The 22,048-nt window shown below is 38.6% G+C and overlaps 2 protein-coding genes and 1 long non-coding RNA gene across 3 annotated transcripts in view; 1 reads left to right on the top strand and 2 right to left on the bottom strand.

Annotated features, from left to right (window-relative positions):
- Positions 1-3,273, bottom strand: part of LOC128732841 (probable serine/threonine-protein kinase pXi) — a 49,562-nt gene extending 46,289 nt beyond the window's left edge. The window contains exon 1 of the mRNA XM_053826245.1: positions 2,482-3,273. Coding sequence (XP_053682220.1) covers positions 2,482-2,524 — 43 coding nt within the window. The 5' untranslated portion in view covers positions 2,525-3,273. The remainder of the gene's footprint in view (positions 1-2,481) is intronic.
- A 9,428-nt stretch (positions 3,274-12,701) lies between these two features.
- LOC128732721 (uncharacterized) lies at positions 12,702-13,513 on the bottom strand. The gene is made up of 3 exons (XR_008411834.1): positions 13,423-13,513; positions 12,988-13,332; positions 12,702-12,927 (listed from the first exon to the last, which is right to left on the bottom strand). It is a non-coding gene; the product is annotated as an uncharacterized LOC128732721 (long non-coding RNA).
- A 913-nt stretch (positions 13,514-14,426) lies between these two features.
- Positions 14,427-19,854, top strand: LOC128745791 (uncharacterized). Its single transcript, XM_053842867.1, has 3 exons — positions 14,427-14,431; positions 16,836-18,288; positions 18,334-19,854. Exons 1-3 carry the CDS (start codon positions 14,427-14,429, stop codon positions 19,852-19,854), a joined length of 2,979 nt encoding a protein of 992 aa, XP_053698842.1.
- The last annotated feature ends 2,194 nt before the right edge of the window (positions 19,855-22,048 follow it).

The following is a 22,048-nucleotide window of genomic DNA, read 5'->3' as shown; positions in this document are numbered from 1 at the left end:
CGTTTGCTTTCGTGTCTCGCTCGTTGCATTTTGCCGACAGCGGTTGTTTTAGAACGCAATTATGAATTAATTTGAGCACACTTAACAATGGTGCGTTTACAAACCGGAAGTTTTATTGAAATCTTATAAACGTGCATTTTAATCGTAAAATCGGTTACCTAGGAACATCGCGCGTTATTTCTATCATATGCTTATCAAATATCAAAAGCTTGATAGCTTTTATACAGCTCCCTCATAAAGTAATCAGAGTTTTTAAGCAAGTTCTATGATTGAAGGATGCCAAAAGGTATCTCGCGCAGTCAATGTTTTCGATTTAATTGCCAAAACAAACCCGTTTGTGTCAGGACAGCTTTCGTGCATAGTAACAAATGTCTATCAGTATTTAATAACTGATCGCGCGCGATTTTGAACGAATCAAATATGTTGATAACACATAACTTTCGGTGCGGTAAACTGATTTCTCATAGTTTCTTCCTAAATCGGTACGTCGGATCTCCACTACCTGTTTCGCAATGGCCACGTAACCAAAAACGTCCTCAAATCGTACGCGAGCTCGAATGACAGTGATCGCACCACCTGCCTCGGTGGATCCAGATCAATTCCTTTCTACTAATAACAACTCCTTCCTGTGAGACTTGTGGATGATGCAGAGGATTCTTCGGTCTCTAGTAGCAGCAAGTGTCGGACTAACATTCCTTCCCCTCCCAAATTGACCCGCATGGGCGTGGCCAGCTTTGCTATTGATCATCACAAAGAATTAGATCACCAGAAAATGCACACTGAGAATGATCTGCTACTCCCAAGCATCATTCTGATGGTGCTTTGTGCAATCTCAGCTGATCTAGATCAATCGCGGGTAACTCACGGAGGCAACTCACACAACTATGCTATGCCAAAATATGTTAGTTTTAGCAGAGTAATTTAGAACAGATGAAATTAAAATAGGACGTTTTGTTATTTCGTGCAGGTACGATATACTGTTTACAACAATTTCAGCTAATCTGGTTGACGAGTGTTCAATTCGATGGATACCAAAAACAGGATACAGTTTTTAAGTACATTACTGGCAATTTGCAACTTTTTAAATCTTTTTTTTATTTTTTTTTTTTTTTTTTCAAACGTCAATCACGTATATACCTACAATAGTTAAATTCGTTTATCTGTTTAGTTAAATTCATGTACCTTCCTTGACTTGAGTAAAAGTTTTATGTAAACCTGTCTCTGTTGAAATTATGAATAAATTACAAACTGCAATTAGTAGTACATATATGGTCATACTATTAAGTCAACATACTCCGTAAAAAATAGAAGCACTGAGGCACCCATTACTGGTTAACATTCTGAATAAACACACCTTAAAATAACAAAGTTTTATGAGGCATTTCACTCGATTTTCCAAGATTACTTATTTTTTACACGTTCAGGGTGGCCACACAACTCCTTGAAAAAAACCGACTTTCCCGACGAATTTTCGTTTTTCAGTTATTGAATAAAGTTTACACAGATGCAGAAGAAAATTAACTCAAACGTGCTGGATATAGCTCTAGTTCCCCATCTATTCACCCAGATCCTTTTAACTGATTTTTAACTGAGCGTTGTAGAGTTTCATATCGAAAAACGGACTCGATTTTGGCATATATGAATTTGCCACGTTTTTTGGGAAGGGGGAATCATCAGGATACTCGTTTGAAGTGGTGGGTTTAGAGAGAGTCAGGCAGCCAACTTTTTAAGGTTAACGTTGGTCCGGCTAACAACACATCATATAATATTATAACAAGCGGGCTCTTCTTTTCATTTGCAGAGGCCATTCTGCAAAATAAAGAGGGTTTTTCAACGATTGGCTCATTGTATCTAGCCCTGGAAGGCGATTCTCAACATCGCGATTCTCAACGTGCAAGTGATGTTGCTTACCGAACAATTCTTTTTTGGCCCTTCATAAACAGGATCTAGTGAATATGAACAATTTTTGTCATGGTAGGCCCATTGCTGTGATTGGAAGTTCTGCTAAAGCAAGTGGTAGTACCCTATATTTATATTCATTGAACTTGTTCAATGTAAACGTTTTTAGTAAAGTCGACGTGCATTGCATTGAAGCGTATTCAATGATATCATAGCACGTCGACTTTACTAAAAACGCGAATGTTACATAAAATACTGAAAATAATTTTTTTGTAGGGTAAAACAAGAAAAAACGCCACACATGTTTATTATTCTTTGAATACAACAAAATTTCAATATACATAAGTCTAATTATTTTGGTTGGTCCAAGCTGGGCATACGTGTCTTCGTTCACCAAACTAATGGATGCGAGGTAATACGTATTAGTTTGAGATACGTGTTCAATAGTTTTTTTTTGTTATTGTGTGTATTACTTATAATATTCAGACATTTGCATAACTCCATATTATTGCCTTACTCATAATTTCGTAAAACATCCTAATTTCGTAATGAAAGCAGTAAACAGATTTGATTATTATTTACCTATATTTGCATCAGATGTTTCTTCCAGAATCCTTTCCACCATTGTCGTTTGCTTGTTGCTTCTTTTTTCTCGCTTGTATGTATACTTCACCTCTGTATGCACTTGGTACTTTTCCCTTTGGGAGAGCACACAACTACAAATGTGAAACGGAAAGGCCTCTATTGACGCACTGAGTGATCCCGAAAACTTTGTAGACAGACTGCCACAGATTCACCAACCAAAAATATCCCTACTGCGGTGTTTTGATATTTGCGAAGAATACCAAAGTCAGCTGTCTTCCTTTTTACTGGTGAAATCGAGCAAGTGCGTGATCTTCGGGATTCAAAATGACTGCATCCGATTCATGAGTAGGGAATCACCGATCCGTTTCAATCAAACCTAACACAATCGAACTAACGGCTGTATGCCACAAACACTAGCACAATAAAGCGATACGTTGGAACGAGAGAGACCGCTGACACCAATACTCTCACACGAGCCAACTTTTCCTTTACGTGAGCGCTTCCACTTTTTCTTCACAATCTGCTAGCCGTGATGAAAAAGACCTTTTACTTCCTTTTGCGACTTTTTCTTCGCAGTTGCAATTTTCGACTAAATTTCCGCCTCCATTAAACTTTGAGACACTCGCGATTGATCTGGTCAGCAAAACTCAAATCAAACGATCGCCAAACTCGCGCAAGTCGCCGTAAAATGGTGAAAAAGTGGTGGTGTTTAAAACAAACGCTAAATAGCGGACAAAGGCCGATGTTCTTTACTCTTTTCTCCTGACTAGCTACCCATCACGCTCCTTCGATGTTCGAATTCCTACTAAATCATGAAGGAAGGTGAAGGCAAGTTGGCACCTTTTAGTTATGCAAGACGTCATCGAGCGTTACTTTACCAGAGTTGCCAAGTTTTTTTCAGAATTGATGCACAGCAAATTCTGGCTATACGAATTTACAGAGACTATAGATCATTACACGGGAGCTCCTAACCACACTTTTTTGACAGCACTTGGTGGTTTGTTTACATGGTGTTAAAGTTTGAATTGAGTTTTCTATCTTTCTCCGGCAGATAATGATAAAAAATTATAGTTTTTATTTAAGAGAAAGCACCTTACATGCATTTTAAAGCACCTGATGCAGTAATCCTTCACGAAATTTCAAATCGAAACCGCTGGATGTGACAAAAAACATGTAAACAAACCACCAAGTGGTGTCATTTGACGGCAAAATGACGTCATCGCAAAATGATCTATATAGGGTGTATCTACCAATAGTGGACCCTCTCCCTATAGTGGACCCTCGGGTACAATTTCAGCGTTTATTATTGCGGTTATTTACATAAATTTTCAACCTGTTGCGGCGGTAACCCGCATCGTCAATCACCGCAACGAGAACAAGGAAAGGTGGCCAAATATTTTTTGGTTTTATGTGCAATTGTTACTGATGCTTTAGCAACTAAAACTACATAAAAAAACGTCTTTTAGCATCTTACATTCAAAAATATGTATTATATAAATTCATTGAATATCATAAGTATAAAAATATGTGTAAATAGTAACAAAATTTAAGAAGTACGGAATGGGGTTGCAGATATCTAAACAACAGAAATTAATCTATTTGTATGGCAGCTCTGGACAAAAGCACATCCTTCAATATTTGGCGAGCATTGGGCGATAATGTATCGATACAACTGGTACGGATGCATATAACAGCTTTGTAAATGTTAACACGTTATAAAACAAGTCAAACGGAGTGTTATAAAACAAATGTAAAATGCAGATCGTCACGTGATGCGAGTATTTTTGCTGATTATGCTCTCAGCTGAATATACGTATCGATATGTGAAAAATATCGATATTCAATTAACGAAAATTCGTCAGCTTCGCTCAATACAGAATTATTTTGACAGCTTGCTATGAACTTTCCCAGAATGAAAAGATTTCTTGCAAAGCACAATAGTTTGTACTTCTTATTTCTGAGGATAAATATTGTTGTTGCAGTTGAGAACCGTAATAATTGACGTGCGACATTCGGTTTAATTCTTGTTCTGCGTGTCGCAACTACGTCGCACGTGGTGCGCTGTGTTCGCACATTGATGCGCTATACAGCGCACCACCTGCGACGTAGTTGCGATACACATAACAAGAATAAAACCGAATGTCGCACGTCGATTATTACGGTTTTCAACTGCAACAGCAATAACAAGGAACAGGAAGAACCGAGGGGCAAGACACTGTTGAAAATATATTACTTTTCCCTATCCAGCTTTTTACGCGCTCTAATGGCGGACGCTATAAATTGTGTTCGTAATATTCGAACAATCTTTTTGACAACTCTGCATCCATCAAAACTGGTCACTCTTCTCATGTACGGCAGTGTTGCTCTTTCTTTCGTTTACGCAAAAGAAGGAGAGCAACAGTTTTGTTTACATTTCGCACATTTTTGCTCTCCTTCTTTGGCGTAAACGAAAGAAAGAGCACGGTAGTGTTGCAAGAGAAAAGTGCCAGATTTGATGTATGCAGAGTTGTCAAAAAGATTGTTCGCATATTACGAACACAATTTATAGCGGCCATCATTATAGCGCGTAAAAAGCTGGATGGAAATATTTGTTCAACCTTAACTTACCTTTCCCACCCATAATATAACCTAAAGCCCTATAAAGTTTGTAACGAGGTTACAAAATAAATAAGGTAACAAACCCTATTGTCCAATCCCACACACAACCTTCACTTAAAGCCTGTTCGCGTTACATGTCGTTATCCCCGAAAAAGGGTTAGGGTACCGCGAAAGTAAACCCTGCTAATGCCCACCGGATGGAACCTGGCGAAACTAGCCGAAGCTGAATCGTAGGTCCCGTCGTGAAGTCCTGTACTTGACAGGCACAAAAATCTGGAAAAAGAGCCATTACGAAGACAACCACTAGAGAGTTCACACGGACAAACCGTTCAGACAAGTACGAAAAATAAAGATAATGAGTGTAAAGTAAAGTAAAAGACAGAAAAGTACAGACAATAGAAAGTGGAAAGTTTTAAAAGCACGGTTAGTAAAAAAAGAAAAATAATTAAAATGTATAAAAAGGATTAAATGACAATCGGGTTATAGGTTAGGAACCGATATAGACGATAGCGTAAAGTTAGAGTGGATAGTGACACGAAACAGTAAATGTACAGGTAAATGTTAAAAAGTTCTTGTATGGAAAAAAACCAACAAACTCTAGGTACAAAAATACTAACACTCGTGTTATCCCGTTTGAAGTACCCTCCTTCAAACGGAGGTCTAATCCTAGGGCCGAAGAGCCGGACCATCGTCAGTCGGCCTCCCCACGTTTTCGACCATCAATGGGCTACCGATTTCCCACGAAGCCAGCCGAGTGGAATTGTGTTCCCCACGTCGCACGCAGTTGCGACCGTCCGTGGCCCTATACACCACCGATCGGATGTATTGATCACCGAGAAACAAACCATTGCCGTACTCACCACACAAGAAACCGCTACCGGTTGTTCGTGGCCCTATACACCACACACTGTGTGATATCTGACGGTTGTCGGAGTCCCAACGTAAACTTCCGACCAACTCACCACGTTGTGTCCATCACCGCAGCCAATCCGATTCACCAGCAGGCGGTTTGAGGAACCGCTGAAATCAGCAGCCGGCGGCTCTGAACGTACGCCGTAGGAGAAAACGAGAGCAGCATGCAGTAAGATACCCCCCACGAAACTAACCCCTAGAATAAGATAGCTTGTGTAATGAAGGCCAACTAAACGACAAAACGGTGTTTTCCGTTATTCATGTGCCCTCGGAAAGTGTTCGTCCCCGAATGAGCTCTCCCCCCAAATCGGTTCGCGAGTTAGCCCCCGGTAAGTTGGTGTAGGACGCCTAAGGGCTACTACACTAGCCGATGGTTGCCCTTTTTGCCCTTGTTTGTTCGGCCGTACGATCCACCCGATGTTAAGTTAGTCAGCTTTTTGTCCGTAAGTTTTAGTCAGACGTTTGAACGACCTGCCCTGAGGTAACCTAGCCGGACCGGGATTGATTTACGAAACACGCTCCTTCACGGCAAGATCCTACTTGCCTGGCGCTTAAGTGAAGGTTGTGATTGCTCCCTGCCCCAAAACCCATCCCGCCCCGTTACAAGTTATGCATTTATAGGGCTTTAATAGGGCCAAATATATTTAATATATGATAATATAATGAAGTGTCTTGCCCCTCGGGAAGAACTAAACATGTTACACATTTTAGTTTATAACATTTAGTTGCATTCGTTTACTTAAGCCGTAATCACAGACAAACAGACATAACACTCGTTTTCCATTCATCGTACCGATTAAACCGTCATTTCAAATTTGTGCTTAGTTGGGAATGTCTCCGTTTTGGTCAAAGTGGCGCTTTTTGACGAAAGAAGGGGAATCCCCCATAAAAAATACTTGCTACTTCGAGGGATACCCATATTGCTATTTGATATTTGGGAATGTCGATCATAGATGGTGCTAGTGTTCAGGCTAAATTTGAGGTACGATAATTTTTATTGATTTTTCTTCCAAGAGTCATGTCTGTTTGTCTGTGCCGTAATGTTGACTTTTTCAACAAGCGAGGGTCCATTATAAGGTTACCAACGCAAAAATTCTCACCATTAGTGGACCCTGTCCATAAAAAACACATGAATTCCTATAACGGACACGGTTGTTATCCTATCCAGCTTTTTACGCGCTATAATGGCGGACGCTATAAATTGTGTTCGTAATATGTGACCAATCTTTTTGACAACTCTGCATACATCAAAACTGGGCACTCTTCTCCTGTACGGCAGTGTTGCTCTTTCTTTCGTTTACGCAAAAGAAGGAAGGCAATAGTTTTGTTATATTTCGCACAGTTTTGCTTTCCTTCTTTGACGTAAACGAAAGAAGCAAGAGAAGAGTGCCACAAAGGGTCCATTAACCTTCCTAATGCATTAGAAAAAAGTTACATATTATGCATTAAGGGTCGAAAACGACCCAAGTTTTGAAATTGCTCTCATTCATCCATTTTCAATCCGAATTTCGTTTTTTTACCTCGTTTGAAAGATATGGCCAAAGACTAGCACCCAAGGTATGTTGGGGAATATTTGTTGACTGATGGCCACTTCTGCGTCGGTTCCGGAACACCCACTACCGGGTCCCGGGGGACATTTTTATATTTTGAGATAATTCATTTTGCGGCACATCAAATCACATTGGCTTGAAAAAATAAGATTAATGGAAGTGCAATGGTAGTATTTTGGACTCAAGCGGCCATATCCTTATTGGTTCTGGAACATCCGGTACCCGGTTTTTGAGGACAATTTTGAATTTTAGGATGATTTATCTTGCGACACGTCAAATTACATCAGCTTGATAACGTAAGACTATTGAAAGTATAATAAAGACATTTTGAAGGCAAATGGCTACATCAGCATTGGTCTCGGAACATCCGGTACCCGGGTTTTGGGGCCATTTTTGTATTTTAGGATAACCAATCTTGCGACACATCAAATCACATCGGCTTGATTAAATAAGACTGATGAAAATAAAATAAGGTCATTTAGAAGCCAAATGGCCATTTTACCATCGGTTCCGGAACATCCGGTACCTGGTTCCGCGGGATATTTTTGGATTATGAAATAATTCATCTTGCGGCACATCAAATCACAACGCCTTGATCAAATAAAACAGTTACAAGAGCTATGGGGACCATTTGAAGACAAATGGCCATTTCATCATCGGTTCCGGAACATCGGGTGCACGGTATATGAGAACATTTTTGGATAGGATAATTCATCATGCGCCACATCAAATCACATTGGCTTGATGAAATAACACTAATGGAAGTACAATGTAAAAATTTTGGAGCCAAAATTACCATTTCACCATCGGTTCCGGACTATCCGTTATCCGGGTTTTGGGGACATTTTTGGATTACAGGGTAATTTATCTGCCCCGGTATAAATACCGGATACCGGATTATATGCGACTGACGCCCCATGATACTTCCATTGTTGTTATTTTATCAACCCGATGTGATTTGAGGTGCCGCATGGTGAATTATATCAAAAGCCAAAAATGTCCCCCGAAACTGGTTCCGGATGACCCAGTACCGATGGTAAAGTGGCCATTTGGCTTCTAAATGACATTGTTTTACTTCCGTCAGTCTTATTTTATCAAGCCGATGTGATTTGATATGTCGCATTATGAGTTATCCTAAAATACAAAAATGTCCCCAAAAACCGGGTACCGGATGTTCCAGGACCGATGCTGATGTGATCATTTGCCTTCAACATGTGTTTATTATACTTTCAATAGTCTTATGCTATCAATGTGATGAAATTTGACGTGCCGCAATAGAAATCATCCTAAAATTCAAAAATGGCCTCAAAAACCAGGTACCGGATGTTCCGTAACCGATTGGGAAGTGGCCATTCGGGTCCAAAATGTCCCCATTGTACTTCCACTAGTCTTTTTTTTATTAAGCCAATGCGATTTATTGTGCCGCAAAATGAATTATCTCAAAATATAAAAATGTTCCCCGGGACCTGGTAGTGGGTGTTCCGGAACCGACGCAGAAGTGGCCATCAGTCAACAAATATTCCCCAATATACCTTGGGTGCTAGTTTTTGGCCATATCTTTCAAACGAGGTAAAGAAAACGAAATTCGGATTGAAAATGGATGAATGAGAGCAATTTCAAAACTTGGGTCGTTTTCGACCCTTAATGCATAATATGTAACTTTTTTTGCTGTAGCTCTTCTAGATGTCGCTGAAAGCTGAAACTCCCCCACAATACTAATTTTCCGAAGTTAGGAAAAGTCAGAAAATTTCAAGTCTCTAGCTCGTACCGTTACTGAGTATCAAGCTTTGTAAGTATGCCGATGGGTCGAAAACGACCCCAATGCACTAGGAAGGTTAAAGAAAAATGGAAATTCCAATCTATTTTCGGAAAATATGAAAAATATAGTGATTTGCAACAAAGGTTTATATTTTGTTAGCTTAATCGAATGTTACTGATATTGCAAGTGCTATTGGTTGGGTATTCTGTAATATCAGTTTAAAATAATCCATAGAAGAAGTCAACACGAGCACTAAAAGTGTCTACTACTGGTAGTTATACCACAGAGAACAGACATCCATTCAGGAACAAATTTTTCGGGAACTCTTGGATAAAATTTCAAATTAAAAATAACCTAATATGCTAGCGTCACCACCACAGTCATAGCACAGACAAACAGACATAACACTCGTTTTCCATTCATCGTACCGATTAAACCGTCATTTCAAATTTGGGCTTAGTTGGGAATGTCTCCGTTTTGATCAAAGTGGCGCTTTTTGACGAAAGAAGGGGAATTCCCCATAAAAGATACTTACTACTTCGAGGTAGAGAGCCTTAGAGAGTCGCCATCGTAAACCGAAAATTCCAATCGAACAGAATCAGTTGTCAAAAGTAAGTCCAATCGAACAGGAGACTTGTCAAAACACCGATTAGAGAGCCTTAAAAAGAGTAACGACTAGAGAGCCTGTTAAAGATAGAGAGGCGCCATCTCAAATCAAGAACATTTTTTGAGTAGCTTTTTCTAAATCTTTAGCAGCTTTTTATGAATTATCAAAGATAAAAGCTTCAGAGGAAGGTTCTTTGAGGATGTTATTATTATATGTAGCTTTGAGAAACTCGATATCTTTAATTTAAATCGCTGGTTCTCAAAAGAATTGGCAATAACAGGCAACAGCAGCATAACTATTTACGGTACGACCATTATCTGTGGTAAAATTATCATGAAAAGGAATTACATATCCAGATTGTTATTTATTCCAAATGTCTGTTGATCACAGAATAAATGTGAGGTACGATCATTTTTGTTGATTTTTCTTCCAAGAGTTATGTCTGTTTGTCTGTGACTATAGTTTCCCAACTAAATGATTCTTTTGATTTGCACACTGACAACCTTTGGCTTCTCTGGCGCTAGTATATATGCACTGTAAGCGTTATGCTAGCGCCAGAAGCTAGCTGTTGTGAGTTTAGTGTAGAATTTTATGCGCCTTTAGCGACATCATCACTATAGTTTCCCACCTAATTTGACATTAGTTTTATCCAAGTGGGGACCATTCGCTTGGATGTCTGTTCTCTGTGGTTATACAGTGGACCCCCGTTCGTTTGAACGATTACTCATACAAACTAACGGGGTTAATTTTTAATTTGAACAACTGGTAACCCGAAATATGCAGAAACTTGTGTGAACTGGTCGCCCTGCTCTTTGTTATTGTTTTGGTGGTTTGATTAGTTTGCAGTTGCTAGCAGCGAATATTTCATTCTACGATCGGATTTCTATCATAATCGTTGGAAAAACGCAACGTGAAACAGAGTAAACACGCTAGATCAGTACAAACAAATCGTGTTTATGTGCATTGTCTGCATAAGCAAATGATTCCATATTGAGAATGACATTTGAACCATTTTTAATTTGCACGTCGTGCAAACCAACGGGGTTCAAATTAAACAGTGTTCAGATTAAAAACGGTCAAACGAACAGGGGTCCACGGTACCACTGATGAACTGACAAGGCACATAGAAGAAAATCCTTTAAAAACCATCGTCCTACACATTTTGCTTGCACACTAGCGCCCTCTGTTATGCATGTTGCGGAGTAGCTTGCATTTGCAGGGTTTTATTCTGTAGGGTTTTTAACAATTGTATGGTTTTATACTAAAAACTCGAAGCAACTCGCGCGCCGCGGTGTGGTCATGTTGCGAAACATGCTTTTTTGAAAAATGAGTAGTTTTTGATAGGACGATGAAATTAGCGCGAGTGTCTCGTCTGTTTGTCTGTGGTTGTACCCTACACTGAAATCAAACCATCAATTAGTTTTATATGCAACTCGCATATAAAACTTTCGAGTCTCGTTTAATAAGGCGCACATAAAATCTATGTACGCCAATTCATAATTAACAGCATAGAACATAGAAACTATGACTACTCTAATAAAGTGCAAATGTCATAATAATAATTCTTATTGGATAGTGGAATACAGCGTATTAGTTTTGGGGAATAGCAAAAAAGTATATTCAACTGCTAATAAAATTAAACTGTATATGAACCGGTAGCATAATTCCTGGACAGTCTGTAGAACATTGCTGCTGATGGGGCAGAGTCTCATACTGTCAGCCGAATTCCTTAATATTTTCAAGGTAAGGTTGCATATATTTATATAAATGATTATTTTTAATATTTTATTTTCTTTATCAAAACGAAGATATGATGCAGGAGTTCTAAAGTAATCAGGATTAGATTCAACACATAGTTGAGAAAACTGTAGGTATTAATAATAAATAAAATAATTTTAAATACAAATATTTTTTTTTCTTTTACAGGGTTACAATTAAAACAAGTAACCGAGGCGAGGCAATGTGATATATACAGGTGTGGCAAAGTTGGTTAAGTGGTGTTAGTGCAATGAAGAAATTTCATCATGGTGTGGGTGAAATCGTAAATCGACCAATCACGATGAAGCGTGACGTAAAACTCCAAAAACAAACCCCATTGTCCGACGCGGTTTGTTTTTGAAGTTTGACGTCGTTTTCTGATTTTTCGCTACTAATACCATCAAATGTCTTCATCTGCCACACCTTTTTAAACCTCATTGGAGGCGAGGAGGGAATCCTGAAATACCTGCACTCAAAAAAATATAAACGTATATGCTATTGGGATACACTAATAAAACGGTGCAATAGATTATACCCGTTACAATTTATTATGCTACACATACAAAGTATTATTTTCTATGCATCAAATTGACATGACGTTTAACCATGATCCTTATGTGTTCCACACATAACGCAAATATGCTTTACATTTATTACGGATTACATAACATCTCATCACCTATCACATAAATATTTACCTTTTAATGGGTATCAAAATTAATATTACGTTTCCGTGCATATAAATACAAACAGAATTTAATATTATAAATTATGAATTGCAACGTAATATTCAATGATTAAAACGATAAAATGTAAGTTGATAATTCATTTGCTGTATGTAATATTACATTGGATGTGATATTAAATTATATTAAAGAATAAAAATATAATTTAATAAAATATAATTATTAAATATTATTTTTTTCTTTATTTTTGAGATATTATCAATAAATTGATATATAATTTAATAAAATATAATTAAAAACATAATTTATAACAAGGCCACTCCAATGGACCATATTGGTGGGCTGCAATCTTTTATTCAAAGCACTTCGATCAAGCTGGCCACTTTAGCTTTGATGTCCTGTTATCGCAGGGACCTGCTGAAGATTGTGCGGAGAACGTAGCGGGCAACTTTATACGAGATGTGCAGGATGTCTTTGGCGGAAATGATACCATTGCCTACGATTTTCCCGAAGTATCACCACATAGTTGTGGAGATGTAGCATACATTCCACCATTAAAGTTGTATTATAAGACTGTGTGAGAAAAAAGAGATCAAAATCATATATTTTCCTTCAGGAGATAAAATTACTTACCTGATGATGAAACTTGTGATAGGATTTGCTGCTAAAGTCATTAAACGACGGTTGATTCTTAATTTGCGATGCTACCGTGTTGGATTGGTATACATTCTTCCATTTTCATCATGTACGTGTACTTTTTGGTCCTCTAGGATGTTTTTCTGTACGTTCGTCAACGGTGCATTTTTGGTGCGCACACAACGAATTGGTAATTCTATTATCTGCGGTAACGTTCCGGGAGCCCTCCAAATTTCCATGCCAGTATTACATTACTCATCCAGAGCACTAGCACTGAAGAATTGCCTCCAAGAAACATCACTTGAATCCAAAAAAATGACCATAGAATCAACAGCCATTATACTGAAAGCAGCAAGAACAACAAACCGGAAAGTCGCAGAGCACCACGGACCAAAAATGAATTTTGATTAGTTATTTTTAAATTATAATTACCTAAATCAACCTATCAGCCCGAATGAGGTTGCTGATTGATACAAGAGATGTTTTACGGACAATCCGAAACCGAAATATTGACGAGGATGTATTTTATTTACAACGCGGGGAAAAACGGAAAAGCACTGACTGTACTCGCGCTGCGCGGTCTGACTTGACAATGACGTTTTCGGTAACCCTTTAAAAAATGTGGCAACTCAATTCAGTAGAAATGGTACCGAATGAATTGGATTGGATTGGCGATAATACATTCCATAGATGCCACACATAAAATCAATATGTTTTAAACCATTGCACGGATTTGTAATGATTTGCTAATAATAGTTATAAGTTTAGTCAATTAAACTATATGCCTGCATGTAAAATGCTATTTAATACCATAGGCATTTAACTAATATGTTTTATGGCAATTAATTATTATTTGAACAAAAGAAATAACGATAATTTGTTTACCAAATGCATTCTATAAAATGAACTATTAACAAGTGTTTTATAGTGAAAATAAGTGAAAGTTATAGCGATGTACTTATAGGATGCATGTTTGTTTTGTTTACGTTTAATATTCATTACTACATATAATGTAAAAACCAATGTAAATAAATCGTAATATTTTTCCGGTATGCTTTGAATGTTCCGTGCATTATTGATTTCAAGAAAAATAATAATAATTGATGTGTTATGGGAATCATGATTCAAAAGTATAAGGGGGATGCTTTAAATTTATATGTAGTAGGATTACGGATTAAGTAATTTGTCGGTATAAAACATCCCAAATCTTTCATATGAAACAGATTACACGTTGTAACATGAATAAAACGTTTCGAATTTTTTGAGTGTGGTGCCTGAAAAAAGAGATGCCTGGAGGGTGCCTGAAAAGCACAATTTAGTTTTGAGCTTTACACGTTTCAGATCATTACACGAGGATAAAACGGATAAAACAAGAAGTACAAATCCAGTTGATGAATATGCTGACATTTCGACAGAATATTCAGTTCTCGTACACGATGAAGTAAATGTGTCATACGTTTTCTGTAAATCAATAAAAATTGTTGACTAATTGGTAGATTTTTTTAAATATTGAGTAAAATTTGAGAATATTTTTATAACTTCTTTTAATAAAAATGAACTACTTGAAGCTATCAAATTTATATTGTGTGCATTTAAAACATATTTGTAATGCTCTTAAACGTTATATACGACCTTGTAATAAATTGTATGTGCAGGTTTTATAGGCTTTATATGCGTAGACACATGTATGTACTTTAAGTGTTGAATATAGAATCCAAGGACGTGAGGCATTAATTTTAAGTGCGAAAGCTAATTGCAAAATTTTATATGCGAGGCACATATAATTTATTTAGCCAGTTTTCTCAGTGTAGATTACAAAAGCGCTGAGACACTCAAAATCTGCAAAATTTTGAAACAAAACGGAGAGTACCATCATGAATAAAGGTAACTCTCAATTTTCGTTCAAAATTTAGCGGTTTTTGAGTGTCTCGGCGCCTCTGTAATCTATAGTCTCTGTACGAATTCGCGATGACGCGCCATTGATAAAGATTTGGTAGGCTGCTCGCACTTATAGAAAATCACATGCCGAAAACATTGCGAATATGCGCGAATTCTAAACATCCAGATTGTAGAAAAGGAAATTGGCTCGACAGTATCAACTAAAATGGTCTATTTTGAGTGCTGTAGAGAGATAAGTTGCATAGGAGCTATATTGCCAAAGCTGCTGAGCAAGAGGAAACGTACTAAGTTTTTTTGCTTTTTTTTTAATTTCCCGGTCAACTTAACCGTCAATTGTATGTGACGCTTGATCAGTTTTCAATGTGAACGCATTCATACCAACGGGGTTCAGATTAAAAACGTTCAGATTAAGGAAGGTCATTCCAGCGGGGGCACACGGTACAGTGGACCCCCGTTCGTTTGAACGATTTCTCATGCAAACTAACGGGGTTCGTTTTTAATTTGAACAGCTAAATCGAATTCTAGCACGTCATATGCTACTCCTATACCGTGGCCTAACGTTATTCGTTCGAATGGTCCGCAGAGTACGCCGAAACGACGCCGGGGAAACAGTGGCAATCCTGTTAGTCCACCTTCTACGCTGAACGCCAACACCTACGGGACCAAAGCGGTTCATAAAATCAAATCCGTTAATCTCGACGGAAAACAAAGTGAGGACATGACATGGATATATTTGTCTGGCGTTTCATCCTTCTACCACTATAAAGGAAATCGCTAGTCTCGTCACCAGGGCCAAGGTTAGTCAAGAGAGGTTTTCTGATGTTCGAATTTGTTTTTCACCCCCGCTGGGTTACCCTTGACGATCACCGAAATTTTCAAAGCGGAAACTGTTGAATGTATTAACAACGTCGATGGTTGCTAACCAATCGTACCGCGCACTTCTGTTCTACAAACTGTGAAAACTAGATCACCTATTTTAACTCACCTTGTCGTCACTGAATGTCTTGTGCTCAATGCTGAGGAACAACCTGAGGTTGTGAAGCTGATCCCTATGGGCAAGGACCCTGCAACGCTTAACTTTCATTCAAAATCGGGGTCAAGCAGCAGTTTAAGGACAAGGCGTTACGTTGCGAAACATGGCGGGAAAATATACGTTTTCATCTGTTTGAGGATTATCGGACAAAAAACGCTACAAGGATTGTAAGAATTTCGTCGAAGGAAGTTTCACCAGAAATGCCGCAAGTGGACACGGTTCCTGTTCAACCGATAGAGGTGGACACATAGGCCAACCATTTTCGTCATCGCCAACACCGGGATGCACGCAGCAAAGCATGATGGAAGCCCCTTTTGACCCCGATACAGTTAAGTCGTCAGGCATTCTTCATGATTCTGCAAGCATCGATGAAACAGTATCCTGCCAACAGAGTCATCCCAGTAAACCATTTGGTTTGTATATCTCGATTGCAACTGAAATATACGAAATCATATCTGAACGAAAAAGTTATATTTCACGCCATATAAGAACATATATGTACCAAAGTGGAGGCGATATACGTGCGAAAGCTTTGACAATTATTTGTAATTCTTTTTTGCGTAGTTTTTATAACACGCAACTAAATACTCCTGAATATATGATTAAGATATAATCAAATATTGCAATCGTCTATACCGCTTTATAATTGACAGTCATGAATTGTATATGAAGGCACGCACGACTGCAAAACAACTTATTGTTCACTTCGATTTGACATACTCTAATTATTATACAATTCCAATGTGAAATTGACATGAAAACGATTTATTATGAACTTTCTATTACGATTTTGTGTTATCTGGGATCCCGGTGCTGTATTCGGTGGTTTGGAAGGGGTTTTCCAGCCTGCTATCTCAGGCAAGTACTCGTGCATTCCCACCTTTTCCCGCCCTGATGTTTTTCAAAATTTCAGTGAAAACACTTCGAACATCTCAATACTTCAATGTGATATCTCTTCGCGTGTCGACTCTTTGCGCTCCAGCATAATCGCCACTAACGGTCCGATCGCTGTGCTGAATACTATTGCAACGGCAAGTGACCAGCCAAAAACCTCCAGTGAGTCCATCTGCATCTTCTACCAGAACGTCCGTGGATTGAAGTCCAAGATCTCCGAAGTGTTTCTGAGTACCTCAGAGTTCTCGTACGACGCGTACGTTTTTACTGAGACGTGGCTTGACGATCGCATCGCCTCTCGCCAATTGTTCAGCAATGATTATAATGTCTTCCGAGTTGATCGTGGTGCGCATAATAGTTTACGGAAAAGAGGTGGAGGAGTTTTAGTAGCCGTTGCAAAAAGCATAAATGCGGCCCCTGTTCATCTATCCTGCGGACAAGCCGTTGAAAATTTATGGATCAAAATCGCTTTTCATGACAAGGTCATTTTCCTTGGTGTTGTTTATATTCCGCCGAACAATAGCAAGGATTGCGACCACATTCAATTGCATTTGGACACTGTTGTTGAAATCGTGAACCGTTCTGACTGTAATGAGATAATCCTCTTTGGTGACTTCAACCAACCTCGCGTGGAATGGAGTGCAACTACAGGTGGTTACCTATTCGCTGATCCACTTTTATCGTACTTTACACCAGCTTGTCGCACATTACTCGATGGTTTGACGTTTTGCCGTTTGAGACAACGTAATGCAGTTCGCAACTCCAGGGACCGAATTCTTGACTTGATTTACACTTCTGACTCTATCACTAGTAGTAGTACTGCCGAAGAAGCTCCCGAACCTGTTGTGCGACTGGATCCTGATCATCCTGCTCTTTTGTTAACCATCAAGGGTCTGCCCGCTGTTGCTCATACCAATGACGTTGATGCATCCGAATACAACTTCCGTAAAACTAATTTTGACGCCCTCAATGGATTGCTCTGCCAAATGGATTGGTCTGATGTATACGCCACTGTGAATGTTGATGACGCTGTCACTGCTTTCAATAATAAATTGCGTCGCTGTTTCTCTGAGGTGGTACCCCCATTTAAACCTCCGAAAAATCCACCATGGTCTAATGCGCGGTTAAGGTATCTGAAACGACAACGTTCTAAAATGCTAAAGAAATATTGTCTGCATAAAAACCAGTTCTCCAAATGCCAATTTGAGGAAGCGAGTCGAGTATACCGCTGCTACAATCGACTGCTGTATAGACGACATCTCAATCTGACAGAAAGTAGCTTACGCAGGCACCCGAAACGGTTCTGGACGTTTGTAAACTCTAAGCGGAAGGATTATGGTCTACCTACGTGTATGAAGTTAGGTGATCTAACCGCTTCCACTGTCGATGGAAAGTGCGAACTTTTTGCTTCACATTTCGGGAATGTATTCAACTCTACCGCAGCCCTCCATGATCCAGATATAAGCAACGCTGTTCGCTATGCTCCCCCCAACGTTGAATGACGTGGATGTTTTCAGTATTCATTCCGAGATGGTAGCTGCGGCTCTCGCGAAGTTGAAGTCGTCATATATTGCTGGGCCGGACGGCATCCCATCGTGTGTGCTGAAAAAGTGTTCCGGTGCACTAGTAGAACCTCTGCAAGCGATTTTCAATCTCTCACTGCAACGTCGAACATTTCCTACAATCTGGAAAAGCTCGTTTTTGACGCCGGTATACAAAAAGGAGACAAAACGGATATTGCCAACTATCGTGGGATAATTTCGCTGTCAGCCGGGTCGAAATGCTTAGAGACCATACTGAACAAAGTGATTTTTGAAGCATGCAAAAACTATATTACATCATCTCAGCACGGATTCTTTCGCAAGCGATCTGTGGAGTCGAACCTCTGTGAGTTTACTTCCTTCTGTATCAGCAAGATGGATGCTGGTGTACAAATTGATGCAATATACACGGATATCAAGGCTGCTTTCGACACAGTGAACCACGAAATACTTTACGCCAAACTTCGACGTCTCGGCTTCTCAGATAGACTCTGTGATTGGCTGAAATCTTACTTAGCAAACCGACAGCTATATGTAAAGATAAGATCGGCTGAATCAACAATATTCAGTCCGCAGTGCGGGGTTCCTCAAGGAAGTAACTTAGGACCACTTCTATTCGCTCTTTTCTTCAATGATGTCTCTTCGATTATACCGAACAGTTGTGTGTTGATCTACGCGGATGATTTGAAAATTTATCTCGTCGTCCACAAGCTAGATGATTGTTTCCTTCTACAGGATATGCTTGACAGCTTTACCAGGTGGTGCCGGCTGAATCATCTCGTGATTAGTATAGCAAAATGCTGTGTGATTTCTTATCGGCGTCTGAAGAATCCCATTCTGTTCAACTACTCCATCGACGGAACTGTTTTGAAACGTGTCGATCAAATTAAGGATTTAGGCGTTCTGTTAGATTACCAACTGTCCTTCAAAGCGCACTACTCTGCTACTGTGGACAAGGCTAATCGCCAACTTGGTTTTGTTTCGAAAGTTGCTGTTGATTTCACTGATCCACTGTGTCTACGCGCATTGTACTGTTCTTTAGTTAGATCTATACTCGAATTCGGGTCAATTGTATGGTCGCCATATGAAGAGTTATGGATTTCCCGAATCGAATCTGTGCAGCGTAGGTTTGTTCGATACGCGCTATGTAATCTTCCATGGACGAATCCGCAAGACCTGCCTCCTTATAAACACCGGTGTGCATTGATTGGCATCGAAACATTGGAAGATCGACGAAATGCCAACCAAGCTGTTTTTGGTGCAAAAATTTTACAAGGTGAAATTGATAGTCCCGCCCTGCTTGGTCAAATTCACATCTACGCACCACAGTGCATTCTAAGGCCCAGACAGTGGCTACGACAACCTCCTAGAAATACTGTATATGGCAATAATGACCCAATGTTGAGTGTGAGCGGACGATTCCAAGAGGCTTATCATTTATTCGATTTTAACGTGTCTACAAATACCTTCCGTCAGCGAATTTACAAAAGCATGTGATATATTACGTTACTTTAGATCATTAAGACCATATGCTGTCAGATGATTTTTTATAGAATAAACAAGAATAAAGAAGAACTAGCAACCCTAGATATGCTTGTATGAACTGGCCGCCCTGCTCTTTGTTATTGTTTTGGTGGTTTGATTTAGTCTCGATTTGTGACGATGATCCTATCAAAAGATTTTGAAAATATGAATAAAAAAGTGCATTTTCGGATCATTTATGTTCAACTGATTAAAATAGGTAACACTGCTTAACTCGTTCCTTACCCTACACTCTTAAATGATTCTACCTGTAAATAGGTCGAATTTAGTTAAAGCTAGGTTGAAACTACTCAAAATGCCCTTAAAGTGTACAAACTCAAACTTTGGGTAAAAATTTCAACCAATTTTGGCTGCTTGCTACCGATAATTGAATTATTCTCTATGACAAATAACGCAATTTTAAGCTCCTACTACCAATTTTTTGGTTGAAAAACTATACTCAAAATCTGAGTTTGTACACTTTAAGGGCATTTTGAGTAGTTTCAACCTAACTTTAACTAAATCTGACCAATTTACAGGTAGAATCATTTAAGAGTGTACAATGAATAAGATTTTTCTATCTTCGCTGAATAGATAGAAGGTTACTGTATTCAACAAAATTTCTTGTAATATTGCTGATTGCAAGGAAAATTGTACCATTCAAAGTGCGATATCGTTCATAAAAGTGCTATTTTGCATTAAATCGTTTCAGTATCTTCGGCGCACTTTTTCGTTATATTCCAAGCAATAAGTGCGCCGAAGAGACCGAAACGATTTAATGCAAAATAGCACTTTTATGAGCGTTATCGCACTTTGGATGGTACAATTTTCCTTGCAATTGACAATAATATGCTCTAAAACTTTGCAGAACACATCAATGTGTTATATTGAAACTGAAGAAAAATATTTTTTTTATTTCACTTTTAGGGGGATTAATCAAAATTTAAATTGCACCAGATGATAGAATTTTCAATTTCAAGAAATTCTTCCGAAGGTTTATCAAACTGCAAATCAATCTGCAAAATTTCAGAAGAATCAGTTTTGTCGATCAAAAGATATTAACCCTCCAACACTCGCGCCAACTTTTGTAATACGGTTACTCGCGCGCACTGCAGCTGGATAGAGAATCACCAATTATTTTCAGTGTTTTCCAATGTGTTTTCAAATTTTTTTTCGTGATTAGCATAATCTGCGCCAAGAACCAAACATATAACCTATCAGTTCGTAGACATAAATACACTTGCGAAGCTCTAATAATCTCCTGAAACAGAAACAATATATATCAAGTGAAAGGTAATACTTTTTCTTACCTTTATTATCCATTTTCATCATTCCCACTGTTGGTAATTCAATAAAATATTACATTTAAAGTCGAGTTCCATATAGGTACCAGCAAGCATTTTGGGAATTGCACTTTTTTTGTAGTTCCAATAATCACAACCAGGTAGCGAACGGTTGCTATTAGTTTTACTCGAACTCGCCTATACAAATCGTGTATCCGTATACGCGGTGAAGTGTGAGTAAGATAAATGTCAGCAATCTCTATATGGTTGCGTACACGAGAATGACACTTCCTATACCACCCTGTACAAAAAAAAAACGTAGCCAACATAGAGCGGGCTCAAACTGACCGCTTCATACAGGAGAATAGGCGAATTCGAGCAAAACTAAGAGCTACCGTTCGCTACCTGGTTGTGATTATTGGAACTACAAAAAAAGTGCAATTCCCAAAATGCTTGCTGGCACCTATATGGAACTCGACTTTAAATGTAATATTTTATTGAATTAACAACAGTGGGAATGATGAAAATGGATAATAAAGGTAAGAAAAAGCATTACCTTTCATTTGATATATATTGTTTCTGTTTCAGGAGATTATTAGAGCTTCGCAAGTGTATTTATGTTTACGAACTGATAGGTTATATGTTTGGTTCTTGGCGCAGATGATGCTAATCAAGAAAATAAATCCGTTAGCATTTGAAAACACATTGTAAAACGCTGAAGACTGAAAATAATTGGTGATTCTCTATCCAGGATATGTAAACTTTACAGCTGACTCTATGTACTTTTGTTTCATGCGGTACAAAATCAAACATTAACATTTTTCTACCATAAAGTTAATTAATTCGAATATTTTCACTTACCTTAACGTAGATAAACAAATTTCTTC

Source organism: Sabethes cyaneus, chromosome 1, assembly GCF_943734655.1.
Source record: "Sabethes cyaneus chromosome 1, idSabCyanKW18_F2, whole genome shotgun sequence".
NCBI lineage: Eukaryota > Metazoa > Arthropoda > Insecta > Diptera > Culicidae > Sabethes > Sabethes cyaneus.
The sequence above is the reverse complement of the archived record's forward strand: the minus strand, read 5'-3'. Positions and strand labels throughout refer to the sequence as shown.